Below are 21355 nucleotides of genomic sequence, written 5' to 3' on the forward strand. Positions count from 1 at the left end.
GTCTTCGCTGTGATTCAGCCTCAAAAAAGCGAGGGGAAATGTTTGCACCTCTTGTTTTGGCTCATGACTGTGCGGTGGTGCTGCTGCGGACGAGCACGTGGGTTCGAGTGGGTGTAGGTGAAAGTGGCCATGGAAAAAATGGTCCTGGAAAGAATTGCTCCCGAAGCCGAGGTACGCAAAAATGGTCCCGTTCAAGTAACTGAATTAGGAAAGCTTTCACAATTTGCTTCATTGTTTTTCGGGACGGTAATTACCGGCACAATTTTCTTCCTGGTCTTTCTTTCTTTCTTTTTCTTTTTTTTTTTTTTCGTGCAATTACAACCACTGGCGATCCAAGGGGGGAGGGAGGGCGGAGGGGGCGATCTCCCCCCCCCCCCCCCCCTTTCGAAGAGGTCCTCAGCTTCTTACTTTTTGGTCTTTTTTTAAGCATCCCACTATCCCACTTGCGCGAGGTCGCAAACGTGTTGCGACGGTCAGAAATGCGGGCTCGAGCCAGCCGTTGTACCGCCTAAGGGGGGCCAAAAGCACTGTGTCGCCAAGTGATTGTGCGCAAGCGGGTTACTCCGCGTACGCGCGCACGCCGGCATGGTTATCACCTCCTCCGAAAAACGGGTGCAAGTAGGGGAGTGGTTCTTTATCCCCCCCCCCTCCCCCCCCTCCCCCCCCCCCCCAAAAAAAAAAAATTCGCCCCCTCCAAAACCAATCTCTGGGACCGCTACTGATTACAACCCAGACGTGGCTGTTCTTGTGACGTCGGCAAAAAACAGAAAAAGAACACGGGAGCGCGAGATTTATGTGTAGATTTTTTAGTGGTAACACTGCAGGAAGTCGAATTTAGGCCCCAACCGTTCAGTCCACTGCGGTAAGTAGCTTTGGCGCGTAAACCCCACAATTTGGTTGATTCTGAGAAAATTAGGCTTGATCATTAATTACTGTCATCGCTGTAGCAGTGGCAGCAATAAGTACGCAATCTCTAAACCTCGTTTACAGACTACAGACAGAAGTATTTCTTTTCTGCCTGTGCGGGCAAAACGTTCTTATAGCATACTTTCGGCGAGTGGTGAGAGATAATGCACGTTTAAAGAGCTATGGGGGAAGAAAAAAAAAGCAACTTACAGAGAAGCAGCATATTCGTATACCATCTCTCCGTGTATCGTGATTATGTTTCCGATGTGAACACGTTCCGTCTTATAACTTACGCAGCTGTACGATTTTTTATTCCGTTATTTCGTGCCCATACTGCGTCTTCCATCGTTGAGGAATCGTCCAAAGCAACTGCGCGCAAGCGGAGAGAGAGAGAGAGAGAGAGAGAGAGAGAGAGAGAGAGAAGAAAAAAAAATTCACGCATCTCCACGAAGGGAATCCTGACGAGTGGGCGAAGCACTGGGGATCGTTCTTACCGTAAATCACCCCTGGCATTGCCCACTCGCGCATGTAAATGAGTGGCAACGCGTGTGTACAGTATGTACAATTCCAATCCAATCCAATCCAATGCTCCTCGCGCATGCGCAACACTGTGTACACGAACGCCAAGCCCCGGACACAGCCAGGTCCTAAGATGCTTCGCCCCTAAAACGCACACTAAGCGCTCTGACCGATTCAGCCGGGCGAACCTTTTTCATGCCAACGACATACGCATTCGAGTCGCGTGATAAGCAATCGATTACCCGCTGTAGGAATAACGGTACGCGCTCGCTCGCGAACAGGTTTCCTCTGCCCGTACTATAGACGAGGGGGGAACACGGCAGGAAAGTTGTTTCATCCGTGCTCCCGGAAGAAGCGAACACGGCCTCCGCGATTCCGCGGGTCGTGTCGGCCACGCGCGCAAAGGTCGTGAGTTCGGGAGCTCCTCGTCGCGAGGAATACTGTATGAATGCCGTCTCGGCACCACGCGAAAACGAATCGCCGAGGGCTTCTTAACCTTGGGAACTTCCCGCATTGGAGAGACGTACGTAAACGTTAGGCCACCGGCTACGGCGTCACGGTTTGTTTGAGTGGGACGCGATGCGGAAGAGGCGGGGGTTCAGCACAGCCTCTTGCCGAGTTAGAACCGAATGAGACGGGGTCGAAGTACGCGGACGAGACCGAGACAGCCGGCGCTTCTGTCTCGTCCAGAGCTTTCGCAAATCGGCTGCCCCCGATTACTAAGCTTCCGTTTCACGGCACTACTGTTCATCCATCAGAAGCCGGTGCTGCTGATGGGGATTATTAGCATCTGTTGGACGACTGGCGATGCGTATGCGCCTTGGCTGCGGACGTCGTGATGTGGACGGCTTCGAAATACAAGCGCGCACGCATACTTCTACCCCTGCTACACTAGCGTCCGAACGTCATTTGAACCAAATGTCATTTGACTCAAATGCCAAGTTGTGCTGCTACGCAATGTTTTGAAATGTAATTCGGCTCAAGTGACATTCGAGCCAAATGAGCACCGAGAGGGAAATTTGGGATTTCGAAAGCCATTTCTAGCACTCTCGCACGCAGCGTCTTCGATCGGCAATAAGATATAATACTTCTGTACGTAAAACAAACAAAATGTTTTTGTTTGTGGAACTTTGTTCACTTTTCAATTACTTAAAATACGAAACCAACATATTTAATTTTTCATGCTCTCAAAATCAGTGGGTCAGTTCCAAAAAAAATATATATATATATATGTAAAACTACGCATACAGCCACTACATTAGAGTCAAAACTGATGTCTCTTCTAATTTGATATCATTTTACTGCCTTAGACTGCTCCTAAATTTGATTGTATTATTGTGCGAAAACGGAACGCGGGGCGACTGCAGAGCGCCACTACAGCATGGCGAGCAATTGTGAAAGCTTTCAAATGCCATCGAAATTGTAGTGTAGCACGGCAGATTCTGAACGGAATTCGAAGCACCCCATTTGATTGAAATGTCATTTGGTTCAAATGACATTCGGACCCTAGTGTAGCCGGGGTATTACAGTCATGGACTAACCAAACGCGAACACAAAAGTATGAACCGTTACACCCAAATAGCACAGTTTCTTTTCGCGCAAGCCGAATTGACGCGTGGCTTAATTGCAGTAACAGAGTTGGGAAATGTGACTTTCGAAATATGCCGATAGTTCGCCTTTATGGGAGCTCCACAAACAGTACTTTTCAATTTTGTGTGATTCGGTTCATATTTCCGTGTTCACATTTCATTTTTCCATGACTACATGCATACATACATGCATGACTACGTACAGAGGGCCAAACCATTGTCTATGACACAGGTTTCGTACTTATAGCCTTATCTTGCCTCGGCCGAAAAACATTTGAAGAAAACTATTGTGTCATTCTGAAGTATTGACTATATATTTTGACCTCAACGTTTTTTGTGACAAGTTTTAGTTCGCAGTTTTGAGAGATAACCAGTTCAAGTCAATCTCAGTATTATAGACAAGGGCGTTGTGCACTGTACAGCCGGTAAAACGCTTGTCTATAACAGCTATTTCAACTTCAACCAGCTACATCCGGAAACTGCCGAAACATACTCGTTCCAAACATGTCGGAGGCAAAAGCGAAGGGCTAAGACTTCAGAATTCCGCAGTAGTTTTATTCAAATCCCGCTCCGGCGGGGCAGGATAGGGCTGAGAGTACGAACGCTGTGTTATAGACAAGCCTTTTACCGGCTGTACATATACATACATACATACATACATACATACATACATACATACATACATACATACATACATACATACATACATACATACATACATACATGCATACATACATACATACATACATACACACATTACATACATACATATTGTATTTGTCGCTAAATTACCCAGAGCTACCTAACAAGCGTTCACCACACGGCGGCACGTACTATTGCACATATGATTGCGCTGTCTCAATGTTATAACGTCCTCAAGGATCCCTCGATTCTAGCCTCGGGGTTTAATAAGACTTCGCGTTTTGCATGTACGCTTTTTTTGTTTGTTTTTTTAAACAAGAGGCATGCTAGTTTTCTAGATGTGTCGAATGATGACTCCGTTCATTTCCTTTTTTGTTCACTGATGGCACGAAAGTGAAGCGTCCATTACTTTTTAGATAAGCGGAGGAACAAGGTGTATGATCAGCCCGCGCGATGTCTCTCATCTATCAGCTCCACTCACACGAAAAGCGACTCTGGTGCCATTTCAGGGAGCCTCTCTTTGTGCATCATGTAAAACCACGTTCGCACCGTTGTGAAAAACGAATCCAATTTCCCGCAGCCACTGGAAAAACGACGGCGCACAATGAAATCACCCGCGCGCATGGGAACGAGAGCAGAGTAGCGCGTCGTCGTCGTCTCCTTGAAGCTGAGTCATGCCGCAAGACGAAGGGCCGACGTTCAAGGATTCTTTTGTAAACTTCTTCGCCTATGGTGCACCGATATACAGTGAATGCATTCTACCTTTCTACCTGCCAAAGACTGTTTTACCTTCCACAGCACTCGTCGGTGGTCCCTTACAGCTCCTTTGCATGCAAGTGAATAGAGAGGCACGCAGGTAACTCACAAAAAGAAAAGAAGACAGGGGCGGACTGGGGGACGTTGTGGTCCGTACGAGTTCCCGCTCATCGGCCACGGGGGGTGAGGCATTGTCAAGGCGAGACAAGAAACGAAGCCGAGATGGGACAACGAGGAGTTGGAAAACTTGGCCTTTGCGAGTGGATTTCCTCCTTCGCCTCCTTCTTGGCAGGGGAAGGGGATGCAGATAAAAAGGAACGCTCTCTCACTCTCTCTCTCCTGAAAGCAGTCGTCGAGGTTCTTTCAAAATGTGTCTTTCAGACAGGACCCGCCGTTGCTTCGGGTCGCCTGGTGCCCGCGCCAGTAGCGGGGGGGAAGAAGTGTCTTTTCTTCTCTTTCTTCGTTCCCGGGCGCTGTTTGACGCTGCGGGGGGTTCACTCCGACGGGTGGCCCCCGTCTTTCTTCTTCGGTGCTGTCGCCTCCGCTGCCAAACGTCCCGTTTTCCAAGGGCCTCCTCCCCCCGGCTCAACTACTCCCCCCGTCTTCATTTTGCGTCGTCAGCGGCAGCACAAGCTCCTGGAAGGTTCGGCCGGCGCCGCCAAAGTTTTGTGCGGCGAGGCGGCTGAAAAGAAGGCGAAAACACGTGGCGGTTTTTTTTGAGAGCCCGGGGGTCGCTCGACACGTTCGTCTGATGGAGCCGCTTCCGTGTTCTCGGACTCTTTTCTTGTCTTATCAGCGGGGACACATCGCTGCTTAATTTTCGCCAGTAGCATACAGCGCCCCCACGGGACTCGTTAGAAACTCGCCTGGCACTGGGCAGTGTTCCTTTGTGTACTCCGTAACGCAGTTAATTCTAAGCAAGGGGGCTGCCAACCTGAGTCCGGAAAGGTGCGGGCTTATCTGCTTTTTGAAGAAATTGACAAAAGAATTTAAGAAGTGGATTTTACCGAATTGTGGTAATAGAAGCAGCTCCCGACCGCCACGGTGGCTAAATATTTGGCTAACACTGCACATTTAAAGGGACAGACAACCGATTTTTGTCGCGTATATGTTCTCTAGCTCATATGAAAGCCAGCGTTTTATACAGCCCGGTAACCACAAGCAATTTCTAAACAAACTAGCGGAAATAATTTTAATTTGGCAGCAAACTTCCTGAAAACGGAAGGGTGGCGGTTCGTAGTGTCGAAACTTGGCACTACAATATGTGTCCCTGTCACGTGACCCGCAAACCTAGCAACTACTGTAACTGCCTAAATGTTTATTTACGTATTGGAAACCTTTTAACACAAGTATTTGTACATGCTTAAATTGTATATGTATTTTTTAGCATTCTTTTGAAATGTTTTGAGACACGCCGCCCGCCGCCGCTGGGTTGCTCTCAGTGTGGCTAACTGAGCCTCCATGCCCAGAACCAACGGCAGCGTTCAGTAAACAGACCCAGCGAAGGAGCTTTGACGATTCTACCTGAGGCAGAGGCGTTTGTTCTGCCAAAATATTTGATTTCAGTTTTCAAATACGCTAACGTAAGCTAAAAAAAAAAAAAAAACGTCGCGCCCAGGGAGAATCGAAGTTCCCGCCTCCACAACGTGAAGCCAGATTTTACCTATCGTCTATCCCGACAGATGGCGCATTCGTGCAAAATAGACCGTTGCATTAAAAAACACATTAAGGAACAGGAAAGCCTGCGATTCAAACTTTTTTAGCTGGGAACAAGTTTTTAAATATTGTTTTTTATTTCGCATACAGACAAAAGTATGTTGCCGAGCTACTCTATGCCATGGTTGCCAGCATTAGTTTTGGGAGGGACACATACGGCTCGTAGATCAAAAAATTCGATTTAAAAAGTTCTAGGGCGTTATCAGCAAAACCGTTTCTCGTCAAGGTGCTTTAAGTGATGCCCTTTCATTTGGGATAGAGAATATATACTCGACAAAAATCGGTTGTCTGTCCCTTTAAACTAATATCTGCCTTTCGTCTTCAGCATCATCGCGACATCTTATTCTCCGTCGGATCGCGGACAAATTAGCAATGCTGTTCAAACGTTGCAGTGCGCATCACGCACGGCACAGTGACGTGCAGCTTTTTAAATACCTGCCCGTGTCCTCGTCTAGCTAGCTTCAGGCGGTCCCACTTGACTCCGCTGCCCGAAATGCCCCGCATCACTTATAAAGTTTGACGGCGTTGTGGCACATCGACTACCCGGCCCTATCTTTACGGCTGGGGGCCCCCAATCCGTTATCCATGTCGCTTTTGCATTTAATTTATTGAACGGGGGCCCTCGTGGAATCTGAACCCCTGTCGCGCGAAAGGAGACTTGTTGCTGGGGGAGGCGTGCATTGCTACGACGTAAAGATCCCCCTGTAAATGTTTTATGGTTTGAAACGCGTCGGTGCTGGGAGAGAACGAGAAGTTACCGCTGCCGCTTGAGAAATGGATGACACCTGCATCGGCTGCTGGCTTCCCCTGGGGTGCTCGATAGTATATATATATATATATATATATATATATATATATATATATATATATATATATATATATATATATATATATATATATATATATATATATATATATATATATATATATATATATATATATATATAACGGCTTCGTGAGTGTCTGCGGGCGACGGGGGTTTTGTAACGTTGTGTACGGCTGCGTGTTTTACGGTGCTCGCTTCCGAAAGGAGGAAGCTGTCTGAGAGAACGATCGCCTTTTTGTTGTTGCTGTTGTTACGCTCGTGTCGTTCGTTGTGTCCGTCGTAGAGTTCCTCCTCATTTTTTTTTCTCGCGTCAGTTGCCCGTTGCATCCCTGCGGCAGCTTTCATGGCGACACAACACAGGAAGAGAGTTGACATTGAAAAACGACTTCGGCGTGCGGTAGACACAATTCGATATTCAGTGTTTTTCTGTGGGTCTAGTACGTGCTGAGAGAATTAAGCATTTTTTGGCGGCACATTGATTTATTCTTTGGGAAATTTTATTGCCATCTCTTCTCTGAAATTCGGCGCCCCAAACATGGTTATAGGTTTTTTTACGACCGTTGCTTTACACCCCTCCTTCCTTTATTTTTTGTGAGCGCCTTTATTTATGCATAGTTTCTCATCGCTAAAGAATAAAGTTCGAGGGTTAGTGGTAAGAAGGATCATGTAGACGTGGGGTTCCAGTCAAACATGGCGGGCCTTTTGTTGTGACAAAAATCCTTGCGTTCCTTTTGGAACGCGAGGATTTTTGTATAGTAATCCTAGTAGTAAAACATAGTAAAACACAGTAGTAAAACACAGTAAAATAGTAAAACACAGTAATAGTAAAACACAGTAATAGTAAAGAGCAATAAATAACAAGTGCATCCGTCAATATTGTAAATCCAGTCAGCGGCCCCGTCTCAGATCCGGCGATCCCGCTGTGCGTTAGAGCAGATTGTTTGCAAAAAACAAAAACAACAACAAAAAAACAGAATATTTGCTTGTGGATCCATAACTATATACGCACATTCCTTAAGGGTTTTGTGCAGATCGTTGTAAAGTTTTGACGATCAGCCCCCCTCACACGCATTGCTCTACCTTCACAACACCTCAACTCGGGGTTTCTCGCGCGCAGTTTTACGATTGTCGCCCTCCGCGGTGCCAAAGGTCGCGGGATCGATCCTGGCCGCGGCATCCGTTTCCTCTCATGGAGGCGAGTAACCAACAAGCCCGCGCGTCGAGATTTCGGCAGACGTTAAAGATCGCCAGGTAGTCAAATTTAATCCGGAGCCCTCCACTGCAGTGCGCCTCATAGTGCAGGTATAGCTCCGGCGATTACAACCCGATAAATTTACGATATTCATAACTGATCACATTCATTTTCTGAGGCGAGTTGTGCTCGACCGCACGGCTGGATTCAGCCAAGCAGGTCAGTTCGAGGTGTGGCAACATCAAGTGCAGTTTTATTTTTAAGGTTATTTGCATTGTTGAACCCGTAGCGGGCCTAAAGAATTTAACCGCACGCGCACGTATGCACGCACTCATTCAAATGCACGCAGGCTCAAAATCCTTCCTTAGACGCAAGCGACTACTATACGAGTGGATACGAAATCTTCGAGAACCCGTTTCCGGAGTCCCCAAACTACCGCGGATTAGCGTTTGAGTACGCGGCATAATAGAGTTTACGTAAGCGGCTTAGCGGGGATTAGCGCGCACCGCTGTATGCTCTCCCAGCGCGCTTCTGCAGACGACCACCTGCGGTTGGTTGCGGAGCGGATCCGGAACAATCGACTCGTTCAGCTGAGCCGCACTGCAAAACAAGTGCGTGGATAAAGAACGAGCAAAGTCGCCCTCTATCGCTCCCGCGAATCCAACAGAGTGGATTCAGGCGCGAAAGGAGTATACAAAGAAAGGTGGGGGAGGGAAATGGAGCGCGGAGTTCCGGAACCGGGTCCTGTGGTAGGCCCTTCGTATTTCTTTTCATCCCGTGTGCGTTAGCCGGAAAGGCATCCGTCGTCCAAGCACGCGATCTCGGCCCGGTTCTATCGATGCACGCGATTGGTTTTTCACTGCGTGTGCTCGCCCGGGCAATCGTATGCTTGCGTGTCTGCGCCGGATGTGATCGAAAGGGTATATATATATATATATATATATATATATATATATATATATATATATATATATAATCGTGCTGGACCTTGCAGCCTGGGAAGTTTTTGCAACGTGTCAAGCGGCAGCTGTTCTGGTACAACTCTCTTTCTCAACTCGATTTTGTGCGCATGTTTACTCCGTAGTTGTTGAGTATTGGGCAAAGTATTTGGCAGTGTTATTACCAACAGCGACAGCTTGCCTTGTGTGCTGTTTTAAAGATCGAGCACGGGTGCACCTCAACCTTTGCCGAAGGAATTACCAGATTCTTGCCCGTTCCCTGAAGCTTTTTTGCAGTGTTTCTATTGGGGGCATCCAATTGGCATAACGATCTCCTGATTTTTCCGTCTATAGACAACTCGTTACTTACGTAAGGAATAGATAGTCGTGATCCCGTCGTTCGAGATGGACACCGGCGCCTGACACCGTTCTGCTCTTGAGAACTCAGGGAGATGACAACAGTGCGTCAGGCTTCTCTGAACAAGAGATTGTACACGCCGAACGTGGTCACCAGACAAGCAAAGGGAATGGGCTTGTTTGAGGAGTTTCTGCAACTCTATATTGTCCGCTCATAGACTGCCGCTGTTGAGGTGCCGCGGACCGCATGTTGCAGAAATACCCGGGACACATATGCAGCAGGCATGCTTCTCTCTGGCACAGTGGGTGCATAGACGCAGGCTCAACAAGCAGCTTTAATGGACCTAACACGCCCAACAAGCAATTGCATCCAACGAGCCAGCACATCCATTGATGGACGTAATGTCTGGTAGGACGGTTGGGTGTGATGAGCTAACGCAATGGTTGCACACAACAATGTGACCGAGGCAATAAGTGTGTGAAGGCGCCCGTCGACCAAGCATCCAACCGAGGTATCGAAAGTGTTTGGTTGGCTCAGGAAAACGTAAAATTCCGCTCCGCCCCGAACTCGTTGCACACCACCGAACACACCGCGCGCACAACCGGATGTTCTCCACAAAAGCGTCTCGTCGATTCGCCCACAAATCACCCTCAAAGCTGTGGCAGGAAAGGGAAATGACTGTTTCTGGCGTAACCCAACCAGAATACTACTGAGGTTGAACGCAACCATTCCGTCTATATATTGGCCGGCGAAACGGGTGGTTGCGCATGCAATCAATGCTGCGCTTGAATAGGCCCGAGAAAACACTGCGCGCGCAAAGTGGCCGGGCGGGGAGACCCTTCGGGCGTGTACGTACGCACTTTGGGTTGTTACGCCTCGGGATTCTTTCGAGCACTCCGTTGTTCGCCTTCTACCGCGTCTCGTAACACATGCCGCCGTGGGCTTTCACGGTCACTTTGCGGCCTGCTTCGCGGCTATCCGGTTGGAGTTCGCGCTTGGGCGATGGCGCGTGCGTTTCACCGCCAGTCGTGGCTGATCGGCTGCCCGCCTTGGATGCGTCCAAGGCTACGCATGCGCGGCGCGTGGCCATACCGATCGCCGTGCCGATAGGAGCCGCCGGGATAACGACTCGCTGCTGCCAATGGGCCCCATTGTGTTTCAGATGCCGGTAGGCCTTACGTTGGCGGCGTTGAATGGAAACCCCGCTGTGGTATGCGCTGCGCATCAACGCTCACACTCGCGGTGGTGAAACGCGCCTCGAGGCTTATTTTGCAGGTGGCGAACGCGTCATGGTGCGATGGATTTTGACAGCGGTGTTGCTTGTTCCCTGCTGTGCGCAGGCTGGTATAACCCGCATTTTTTTTTTAAATCTTAGAATGCAGTGACTCCCCAATTGGAAGCAGTAACTTGTCTGCGTGTACGAACGTGCGTAATGGCGCCTCATCATCATCATCGTCATCATTTCGCGCTCGGTTGCGTGAGGAGTACAAAGAAGTGAGAGATAGCGACGAAGTTCTCTCATAAATACAGGAATACGCATCGCAGGGCGCAGTTAACAGAACGCCATTGTCTGACAACGAAAATGGCTGCGTAGGTAAACGAAAATTCCAACATTTTAAGTGTGACTGCATTGCGCTTTTACCAGGGCGTGAATGTACCCGTCACACGGAATCATGCCGTGTAGTGTTCTCCCACATTGCTCCGGCAGAGGAATTGATTTGGGTGCGTCTTGGTTCAGGGTGTGCCCTGTGCTGTTATCGAGGCTACCCGTGAATAACGCGCACACGTTTTTGAAGGTGTACAGCTGGCGTAGCTGCAGTCAGAGGTGTCCGGAACAGCTAGGACCACGTGCGATGCCAATCCAGAGAAAGCGGGTGCGAGGTCTAGCCGCATATTCCCAACCGCTTCGCCGCCCAACGCCCTCCCCCCCCCCCCTTTCCCCCACTTCCCCCACCCGCATGTGTGGTGTCACTTAGCGGGTTGCAGAAGTTCAATTAGACGTGGTCATAGGCTGCGCTTCGAACCGGAACCTGCAGGCCGTCATCCATATTACCAAGAACTCTACCTCGAGGACCCAGGGGTTTATGCAGAATTTCGATTTTTTTTTTTTGGGGGGGGGGGAGTCGTTGGGATGTTTGGGGGGGGGGGGGGGGGTGTTGTATAAATCCCTAGGCAGGGTGCTTGTGGTTGTGGAACCTTTTTTTTTTTTTGGGGGGGGGGGGGGGTGTCGAAGTCCTTCTCAGGGGGTGTGTATAAATCCCTGCGAGGGCCACAGATGCCTAACGGCGAACTCCTTTTCGCAGTTGCTCAGCAGAATAGCGCGCGAAGTGACATCACGCATGTCACGTGGGGGTGCGGGGGCCCTGGGCAGATGGAGAAGCGTTTGAAAACACGCCGCCCGGGCGTGCGTGTGTGCGGGAGTCGTGTGACGCTGCCCTGCTTCGCGTGTTCGTCGTATAGCGAGTCGGAGAAGCAGCGCGGATCGTGGGGCGTTTTTCCCAGCGGTGTCCGCTTTCGCTTCCCCTTTGGCCCGTACATTGCCGCCTTCAGAGGTCCATTCCCAGCCACTCCTGCAGCGTCATCGCGGAGTGTGTGACGGCCGCCGACATCGGAAACCGCTAAATAAAAAAACGGGTAATGCTTTCGACATGCGCCGTCGCAGCTTTTAGAGCCTTACGTCGGAGTTGGTGCTTAGGCGTCCTTTTTCTCTCCCTTTCTCTCTCTCGTGACTGAGGGGACAGTTGAATTTAAATCAGTCCTTAATTGTTGATAATTACCAGCTAGTTCCTTCCTCTCATTTGGGTGTGCGGCAACGTGACAATGACGGCATGCAGGTGCAGCGGCTCGTGTCGTTCTTTTGTCTATAAGCAGTACCGACTCCTCTCATTCCGCGGTGGCTCAGGGGCTAATACGTTATGCTACTGGGTCCAACGACGTGGGTTCGATTCCCGGCCACAGTGGCTGTTTAAGATCCCCTGAGGTGGTCGAAGTTAATTCGGAGCCCTTTACCACTACGGCCCTCGTCATAGTACAGCTACGTCATAGATGTAGCTTCAGAGGGATCGCCCCCCCCCCCCCCCCCCCCTCCTCACAACTCGAACACAACTCGAAATTTTTATTGCGCATTCTAAAGCAGCGACAAGCACGGGGTCCAACAATAAGTAGGCACGCGATTTTGGTAGGCATCAGTTGATCGTCATGTGTGGTTATTCCAGGCGTCAATGACGGGAGGCCAAAGCAGTGTACGACTGCTAAAATCTATCGATTACGATTAATGTCACTGTTAGTTACTTTATTGATTGACATCATCACTCGGTTGGTTGCCGTTTCTGTGGCTTTTAATTTTTGCACAACACTAATACGACGGCGCACCACCTTCTTTGCGGCACATTTCGGTGATGCTGTCGGGTGGTCTCAATCCGTTATACCGACGTGTTCACATTAAAACGACAATACAAGTTCTGCTCCTGTGGATCCAAGCTACCGTTCTCCACGTGCCTTCGACCTCTTTCAAGGGAACCTAAAAAAAGCTGTTAGTTTAACAAGGCTGCTCAGAGAGAGAGAGAGAGAGAGAGAGAGAGAAATGCGGAGGATCGAAATTGCACGCGTCCATTGCAAGTCGAGGTTGCGATATCGAGAAGGTTTGTTCGCCTCAGTTACGCGACCTTCCTTACGCATTCGTTCCTTGAATAACTCAACGAGGACAAGAAAAGGAGGTGGGTGAGGATGTAAGAGCTAGCAGACATTTTCATTCCGACAATTCTGTCGGTGGTGTCACCAGATCCCTTGACGTTCGAATTGAGGGCAGCGTTGTTTGTGCGGCGCCGCATGTACAACACGCGCGGCAGAAACTGGCTGCCGAGTCGAGCCCCCCGCTGCAGCTCTCGGGTTGCGTGCACGGCGCTTTTGGCGCCAAAACGCGCGCGCTCGGCCGTCACGCGATCACGTGCGTCCTGTCGTTTTGGCGGGAACGTCGACGGCCTCGATGCCGCTGGCGGGAAGTTTCGCCGCGTGCTGCTTGTCTTGTCTTGTCACGCGCCCTTACAACAAAACTGCCTTATTCGAGAGTTTGCTTTGTATATATGAAAAAGGTTTCAGGTTACCCCGTGCAGTTTAAGGAGAGCACATCAACCTTGTTTTTACGAAGTGTCGGTTTTAACGAAGCAAGTTTCTGCCCTGAGGACTTCTGTATAACGAGTGCTTACCTATAATTTTTTTTTATTTTGGGAGTTCTCGATCGGAAAGGCACGTTACGGGTATTGCTCCGTGTTTGTGGCTCACGATGCGTGGAGCGCGCCCCTTAAACGATCTACTTTCCGCAAAAGCATTCAGTCTTTAGCGCAGCGGTCACGTGCCTTAGTTATTTTGCACGTGTCCCGTCCTTGTCGCTGTTTCTTTTCCTTAGTGCTACGATACCCACTAAATTAGCTTAAGGTTTTCTTGGGATATTTTTGGTTTGTTGCTACCCTGTAACATGCATTACGAAATTCCCGCTTTTTTCAGTTGTCATAATAATGTTACAAGAGAACCTTCGTTTCACTCAATAGTTGCTAGTTATAGCTGAGCTTATTTTGGTGACCTCTCTCTCTCTCATCTGGATGTCATCCATCCACAAAGGTTGTAGGTGACGATTCATCTCTGGCAATTGTAACCACGGGTCCCTTCCTGGAAAGTCAAAATCGTGCACAAGGAACGGAGGACGGACAGAATGAACACAAACAAGCGCTTCTCCCAACTGCGAGAGTTATTGATACACACGAAATTTTTACGTAACCACAACACCTTAGTTCTTTCCTTAACCGGTTGCTTGTGCGCTCTTGACCTTCCAGAATGTACCAGCTAGCCGAACTTTCGCTGTTTCTTCTTGGAGGCCGGCAATGTATATATCTGTGTGTGGCGCAAGTGGTTTGTGTTCACTACAAGCTCGAGGAGCGCGGGAAAACAAAAAGGTTTCTCCACTAAGCGCTTCCAAGAAGCGAGATGAATGAGAGCTGTGACTAGCCCCAACAGCCTGACAAATTGACGTCATTGCGGGGCACGTGTTTGTTTGTTCGGCTGCTGTCTGCCGATGGTCTGCTGGCCGTCAAGTCGCCGTTCATAAACACTCTTTGACGGGAATGCGTTGTTCGTGCGTAGACTCCGTTTTTTTACTTTTTGCGCTTCCCCGGAGCTTGTTCTTCGCGGGCTCATGTCGCCCGCAAATTGGCTTCTCTACCCATGCCCTCCCACATCAATCGTCTAAGAGGAAAGATAGCAAATTAACTTTGTCCAAAATTTTTCGCAGCATTGCGGGGTACAAAATGCGATTTTCGGTAAAGCCAGTTTACACCCAAGTCGATAGTTCTGAAGCAAATAAGGTAATTTTAGTCGCTTGCCTCTGTCAGCGCGTTCCTTTATTTTCGCGTCTCTTCCATCTTACGTGATAGAGGACATTAGTTTTTCTGTCCTACGTAGCTACCTGGCTCCTCAACTAATTGGTCTGGCATAGCGGTTTCTCCGGCGACACCGTCGCTTTCACCCTCAACCACGAAGGAAAGGAAGACGAACAGCTATCAGCGTATAAGTTCAGGGCAAAAACAAACCAACAAACAAAAACGCCTGGTGGGACGACGACAGTTACAGCGCAGTACGAAGTACAGCAGACGAGAGGTGAAGCATTAAGGTTGACTTGCGGATTGTTACACGTACGCCGTCGCTTTCAGGAGCCCGCGCGTGTGAAAAAAACCTCGTGGCATGCGTCTCAGCGCCCCATTATCGGCGGCGTCACGTAACCGGCCGGGGTCCATTAAATGTCGCCCAGGACTGATCGCGATAGAGGATGCACTGCGATTTATCAGGAGAGGGGCGCGGACGGGAGCGCGGCGGCTACTTCGATCCATCCGGTCCGACTACTGCAGACAGCGCCTTCCGATGAGGCGGTCGTTTTGGGTGGATCCTGGCGACTGGCACCCTCGACTGGACGGCAGGGTGGACATCTAGGGGACGGTGACCGGGTGAAGAGTGAGCGAGGGGGGAGGAGGGGTGGGGGGGGGGGGGGGGGGGGGGGGGCAAATGACGTTTTTCGTGGACTTGACGCGAAATTGTACCACAAGTAGCGACAGTCACCCGGCCCTAGAGTCCACATCGCCTGATATTGCTGTTCGAATGCTCTCTCGGGAGCTATTTAAAAGCCGACTTCGGACCAGTGTTACGGCTTCGACTTCGGCTAAGAAACGACTTCGGCTTCTCTTCATATGCCAGAAAAACAACAAAAAGAGAGATAAAGTAACGACTTTGTGCGCAGGTGGTGACACTGGCAGTGCGGCCATTGTTATATTATTTCCACCTTGTTAGCAACAGCGGGCTGCGGCGACTGAGGCGACACGTGCGGTGAATCTCAACTTCGCCTCTCGGACCTCATTAAAGGCCGGACCCGGCTACTTATCACGAAAGCGGGCAGGCCTCCTCAAAGCGGTTAAAACAAAAAAGCACCACCGGCGGCGCGATAAGTCCCTGTGCGGAGCCCCCGGAGGCAACAAGTAGAGAAGGCGCGCTACGGTAGGATTTAGCGAAACGAGAGGCCGGTCCCTGGTGGGAAATGTGATAAGAGGAGGACGAGGCTGCTGCTGCTGCTGCTACATTCCCTGCCCTGATCGGTGGAATGCGCGTTCGTCTAACGGCCGATCGCCACAAAAACTGGTTCCATCATTTACGGCGGCCACTGGACACCGCGCGGGCTTATCGCTCGTCTCCTGCCAGCCAGGTTGCTCCTATTAAACTGTTCGCTTCCAATGCTGTTTTCTTTTCGCTTCGCTGTCGCAGCTATTTCGAGCCATTAGGGCTCGTTAGCTCGTTGCCGCTCTGTGGCTCCCGTACTTTTCCCTCCACCCCTCCTTTCCGAACCTCGGCCGTTGTGAGGTGTTGCTGCTGCCGAAGTGTTTGTGTATTCCTTTCTCACTCTCTCTAAGACCAATGTTCTAAATCAGGTGGGAACCGCCTGGTATTCCAGTCGAAATGCCCATATTTTAGGTTATTTATGGAGCTCGTTAAGGCGATAAGTTCCTCGTCAGCTGCGTGGGAATTTTCTCTGGCGGATGGAGCTCGCGCTCTTCTACTTTACGGTCGCGTAAGCGAGTGATGAAGGAGAGGAGAGAACAACTGAATATCTGTTCCCAATCACGATTGGACGCGAAGAAAGAAATGTGTGCTGTTTCTGACTTTTCTCGCACTGATACTATTAGGCAGGGTATACAACCGACTCTCCCGTGAAAATATTGTTGCTTTTCAAGTTCCCTTTACCATCTGGCGCTCTGTAACCGCACTATATTGGTGCATGCTCAAGATTGGACCCGTATCATTAGCAGATTGAAGTAATTACGTCTATAAAGGTAAGCAGGTCTCTTGCCTGGTGTTTTGGCTGAGTGCCAGTCGCCTTGTGAATTAATTAGATAAATATATTGTGGAATCGATTTATTGCAGAGTTCCTTCAGCAAGAAGAGCAGCTGGTGAGCGTAAACTTCGGTGTATCGCAATTTCTAACTGGTGCAAATGCAGTGCGGGGGGGCCATAATACAAAAAAAAAATCAGAAGACGTGAATACAGAAACTGGCAGATATTTTGGGGGGAACGTGTATGAAATGCTATATTCAACATATACGCAACATTATGCACTGAGCTCACGTTAAACTGGAAGGGTCTGTGAAAATTTGTTTGTAGCGAAAGTAATTACACATAGTCTCGCAGCAGCTGTTGCACTTAGCACAAAAGTCTCGAGATGACGATTGAGCGCCTGTAATTGGCATTGCGAAAATTGTCGTTGCGAAATAGAGCAGTAAGGAAGAAACGTTTAGAGTGCCCGTACTCCCGCTGTTCACGTAATCCTCTCGGGTTCCTTTTTAGCTCCAGTATTTTTCTTCGGCAGCCCGTCGCCTTCTCCCCCGGTTGACTCAGCCTGTCGTGGTGCCTAGTCGCGTAATTAATGTCCCCGACTTTTTTCCCCCTTCTATATTCTCACGGCAGAGCAGAGTGAACAAGTTGTCTTCAATTTTGCAAGCAGTGCTCGCTACGTGCCATCCGTGTTTGAAAACGGCTTACGGAAAGTCCCAACGGCGCCTGCATCTTTTCGAAGAACCTGTTCAATCCTGCCACGGCTCGCCTCCGTGGCAACTTCTCGAAAGAGTGGACGACGCCCCGAGCCCTTTTAAGAACGGGCAAAAAAGGATCGACGCGAATACGCGGACGATCTGTCATTCGTGTGGCTTCTGGTCTTTGCTGCGAGTTGCTTTTTTTCCCCGCACGTTTAAGTGCGGGGAAAACTGCCTCTGCTTGCGTGCTGCACTGCACGTCTTGGAGCTTGTCAAACCGGTGTTTTATCGAGAATCCGGCAGCGCTATATTTATCGCTTCGACTTTTTTTACAACTGTCGGTAGAGCTGTTGGACGGAATATCGATCGATTCTGCAGTGCAGTCAGCCTGTTCTTCAGATTTTTTTTGTTGTTTAATTTTAATCTCACGTAGAAATCAACCCTTACTTAGTCAACCGACCTTGTATGCCAGCAAGTGCAAGAGTTGGAGTACAACTGAATTAAAAAAAAAGAGAGAAAGAAATAGCGTGAATCAGTCCGCTACCGGCGTACGCGTAGATGGAATAGAGATTAAAGTTGTGGCATGACGCATAATCCGGTTTAACCATCTCGCCGACTTGGTAATTCTTGTGAGTAAACCCAAAGACGTGGGTTCGATCCTGGCTATGGCGGCCGTTCTTTCCTTTTTTTTTTTCGTGGCTGGCGAAGCACGAATACGCCCGTGTGTGTGGATTTCGTCGCTTAACACCTCAATCCTGTTTGGGTTATGGTATCGAGTAAGTGTGTGCTCACAGCTGCCTTCTCTAACAAAGTTATGTAAGCTCGCGACACCGACTGTGACGATGGTGGGTATGATGGCGTTTTCGTGGTGATATGAATGCAACAGTAATCTTACGCTATAGTGTTCTCAAAGGACACTATTTTCCACGCAGCGCCTACTTCTGGAAGTGAGAAGGTTTTTATTTATAATAACGGATCAAATAAGGGAAGAGGGAGAGAGGTGGTTACCTCTGGAGCGATGGATCTTGTGTCTGTTCACCCTGATATGACGTCCGACAGTACGGGCTGAGCACATTATAGAGCTGCCCTAGTATCTATAGACAGAGTACGGTGTCCAATCTGTCGATAATCCAACAGAGTAGGGTGTCGATAATCTGAGCATGTAGCGACAAGGCGTTTGAGAAACAATCCAACTGACCTTTTGTGCGTTCTTTTCTTTGCTCTGTTTCAGACGTACTTCTTCACGGATGCGTCGGACCCTTTGTACCAGCTCAAAACAAGTGAGTCACTTCGTAAGCTCTTCAGTGTTCAATACGACGTTCCTTTACTTTGCCTCCCATCTGTGAAAAAAAAAAAAAAAAACGCGCACGGCGCGCGTTTAAGCGAGGTAGCGCATGTATTGGTTAGAACAACGCAGAAACGCCCCGTCCTGAGAACGAGGACGCTGGTTCGATTCCGGGCCGGGGCGGCCGATCGATCAATCAATCAATCAATCAATCAATCAATCAATCAATCAATCAATCAATCAATCAATCAATCAATCAATCAATCGATCGATCGATCGATCGATCGATCAATGAGAGCGCGTGTAAACTGCGGCGAGCAAAACAAAGCATCCTCGTTTTTTACTTCCTCGGGAACACCGCCGAAACTACAGCGGCGAAGCAGCAGGCGTCGGTTATTTCGAAGATCCTGACAAAAGCTGGAGTCTCGGCACTGTTCATTGCCATCAATAATAATGCGAGTTCACCGAGCCTCGTAGTATCGAACTGACGAAATAAAAGAAAACAAAGTTTGATATATACCAAAATTTGTTGTACAGGAATACGGAATGTGGTCAACGCACCCGAACCAACTGACCGATGGCCGTGCTTCCGTAAATGAGAAGCAGCAGCCATTCGCAAAGCGAACTTTAAGACTGAAGCCTCTTTTTTTATTGGACGCGTGACGTACAAAAAATCGATGTTAGGTGCGCAGAACCGCACAGAAAATTGCAGCTCGAAGCCAGGGATCGTCCGCCGAGTGAGGGTATACACCGCCGCCGTACGTGCAATACAAGCCGCCTTGGGAGGTTAGATTAAAGGGACCCTGCAACACTTCTGATAAACGCTTTCACTTTTTCCTTCGCGTCTGGAAGCTCTGCGAAAGCTACAGTTATCGCCATCACGGACAGCGGCCCTGCGTGATTCGCTCGTCGCAGCAGATACGCCTTCCGTTTCTGCTTTGCTTTTGTGGCTGCGACTTGCTGCGACTGAAGGAAAGCCGGCCAGTAGCCGCTACCTCGCTCTAATGACGTAATTCCAGTGGTCGAAGAACGCGAAGACCGGCAGAAAGAGAAAAATATTTCGAACAAGTTTCAAGGTTATCTGATGGGGCTAGAACAGTAATTTTTGTGTGGGGCACTTTGCGGCCACATAATCTAGGTACAGAGTGTGTCAATTGACTACGTTTTGCGAGCATTTAAGGTTTCAAAAAAGTTGAAAAAAGTGTTTCAGGGTCCCTTTGAGGTACCGACGGGGGCGAACCGGAGGATCGAACGAGCTTGGGAGGGTGCTGTCCAGGGGGCTTGTCAAGTGTTTGTGGGCGTGGCTCGAAGATGTAGGCATCCCCCGTAATTTTATGAGTGAGGAATGAGAACTTCTACACGCCGGGTTAAAAGTAGGTGCGCTGGTAAATAAACAGGTGTTTGAAGGACTGTTTCAGGACAGTTTGGGTTGGGGATAACTAGGGTTGTTCGTTTTTGGGTAAAACCCGATTTTTGCCGATTCCTACACCGCGAACATGTTTCAGGAGATTCGGCTGAAACCAGATTTCTGCCTGAATGAACCTTTTCCAAGTAGCGGTCTGCACAACTTCAGTGGTCTGACGTTCGGCCGTTCCCAACCGGTACTTGCTGGAATCAAACGCACAAACACACCTTCCGAACTCACTGAGTATTGGAATGACACTACCACCCGCAACCCCGGGCTGGCAAATGCTACCGTGACATTGTTGTACCTATATAATGGAAGCTGTGCTGTCGAGAGAACCTGCAGCAGGATAGAAACTTGGGCGAGTTGGTAGGTCGACATGATGTAAAAACAGCGTGGTAGGACGAAATACACGAGAAAAGGAACCAGACGGGACGAGCGCTGACTATCGACTGAAAATTTTATCTGACCGGAAAGACATACATACATAAAAAACATTGAAACAACGCATGCGCTAACATCTGTGCCATACCAACACTGATAGCGCATGCGTCGTTTCAATGTTTTTTTATGTATGTATGGCTTTCCGGTCAGATAAAATTTACAGTTGATGGTCAGCGCTCGTCCCGTCTGGTTCCTTTCCTCGTGTATTTCGGTCCTACGGCGCTGTTTTTACATGATGAGAGAACCTTCTCCCAGTTGAGATACCTTCGGCGATCACACAGGCTTTGAAGACCAACAAAAAGTTGCGAAAGCAGATCACAATAATGCATGTAAACAAGGATGACAGAACAATCGTTTACCAGCTTTTGGCGAATAAAATGTTTCATTTACTAGAAGTTATCGACGTTATTTGCTGTCATTATTTTTCCATTGCTAAACAAATGCCAAATTTCGGAGAGCATTTTAAGGAGAAATCAGCAGTCCCCCGATTTCCAGCTCGAAATAAGCACCAATTTTAACGCGTTAGAGTTAAAAAAACCATGTGAGAACCTATGAAATAAACTGAGTCTATTCAAATAAACTTTGTACATCTATCGATTTAACCAGAAAAAACCCGAATTTCGGAATGGTTCCACATAACACCCGACTTCTCCTCAAATATCATTTCGAAAAATACCACCCGATTTTTACCCCCCGATTTTGAAAAAAAAAATATA

General features: G+C 48.9%; 1 protein-coding gene across 1 annotated transcript in view; it reads left to right on the plus strand.

The window, feature by feature from the left end:
• Window positions 1–21355, plus strand: part of Fng (Fringe glycosyltransferase) — a 133437-nt gene that overhangs the window by 47478 nt on the left and 64604 nt on the right. Inside the window, exon 2 of the mRNA XM_077671117.1 lies at window positions 18737–18785. Within this exon, the coding sequence (XP_077527243.1) occupies window positions 18737–18785 (49 nt within the window). The remainder of the gene's footprint in view (window positions 1–18736; window positions 18786–21355) is intronic.

Source organism: Haemaphysalis longicornis, unplaced genomic scaffold (genome assembly GCF_048455015.1).
Source record: "Haemaphysalis longicornis isolate Haplotype H1 unplaced genomic scaffold, Haemaphysalis longicornis Haplotype H1 scaffold_5, whole genome shotgun sequence".
Lineage (NCBI taxonomy): Eukaryota > Metazoa > Arthropoda > Arachnida > Ixodida > Ixodidae > Haemaphysalis > Haemaphysalis longicornis.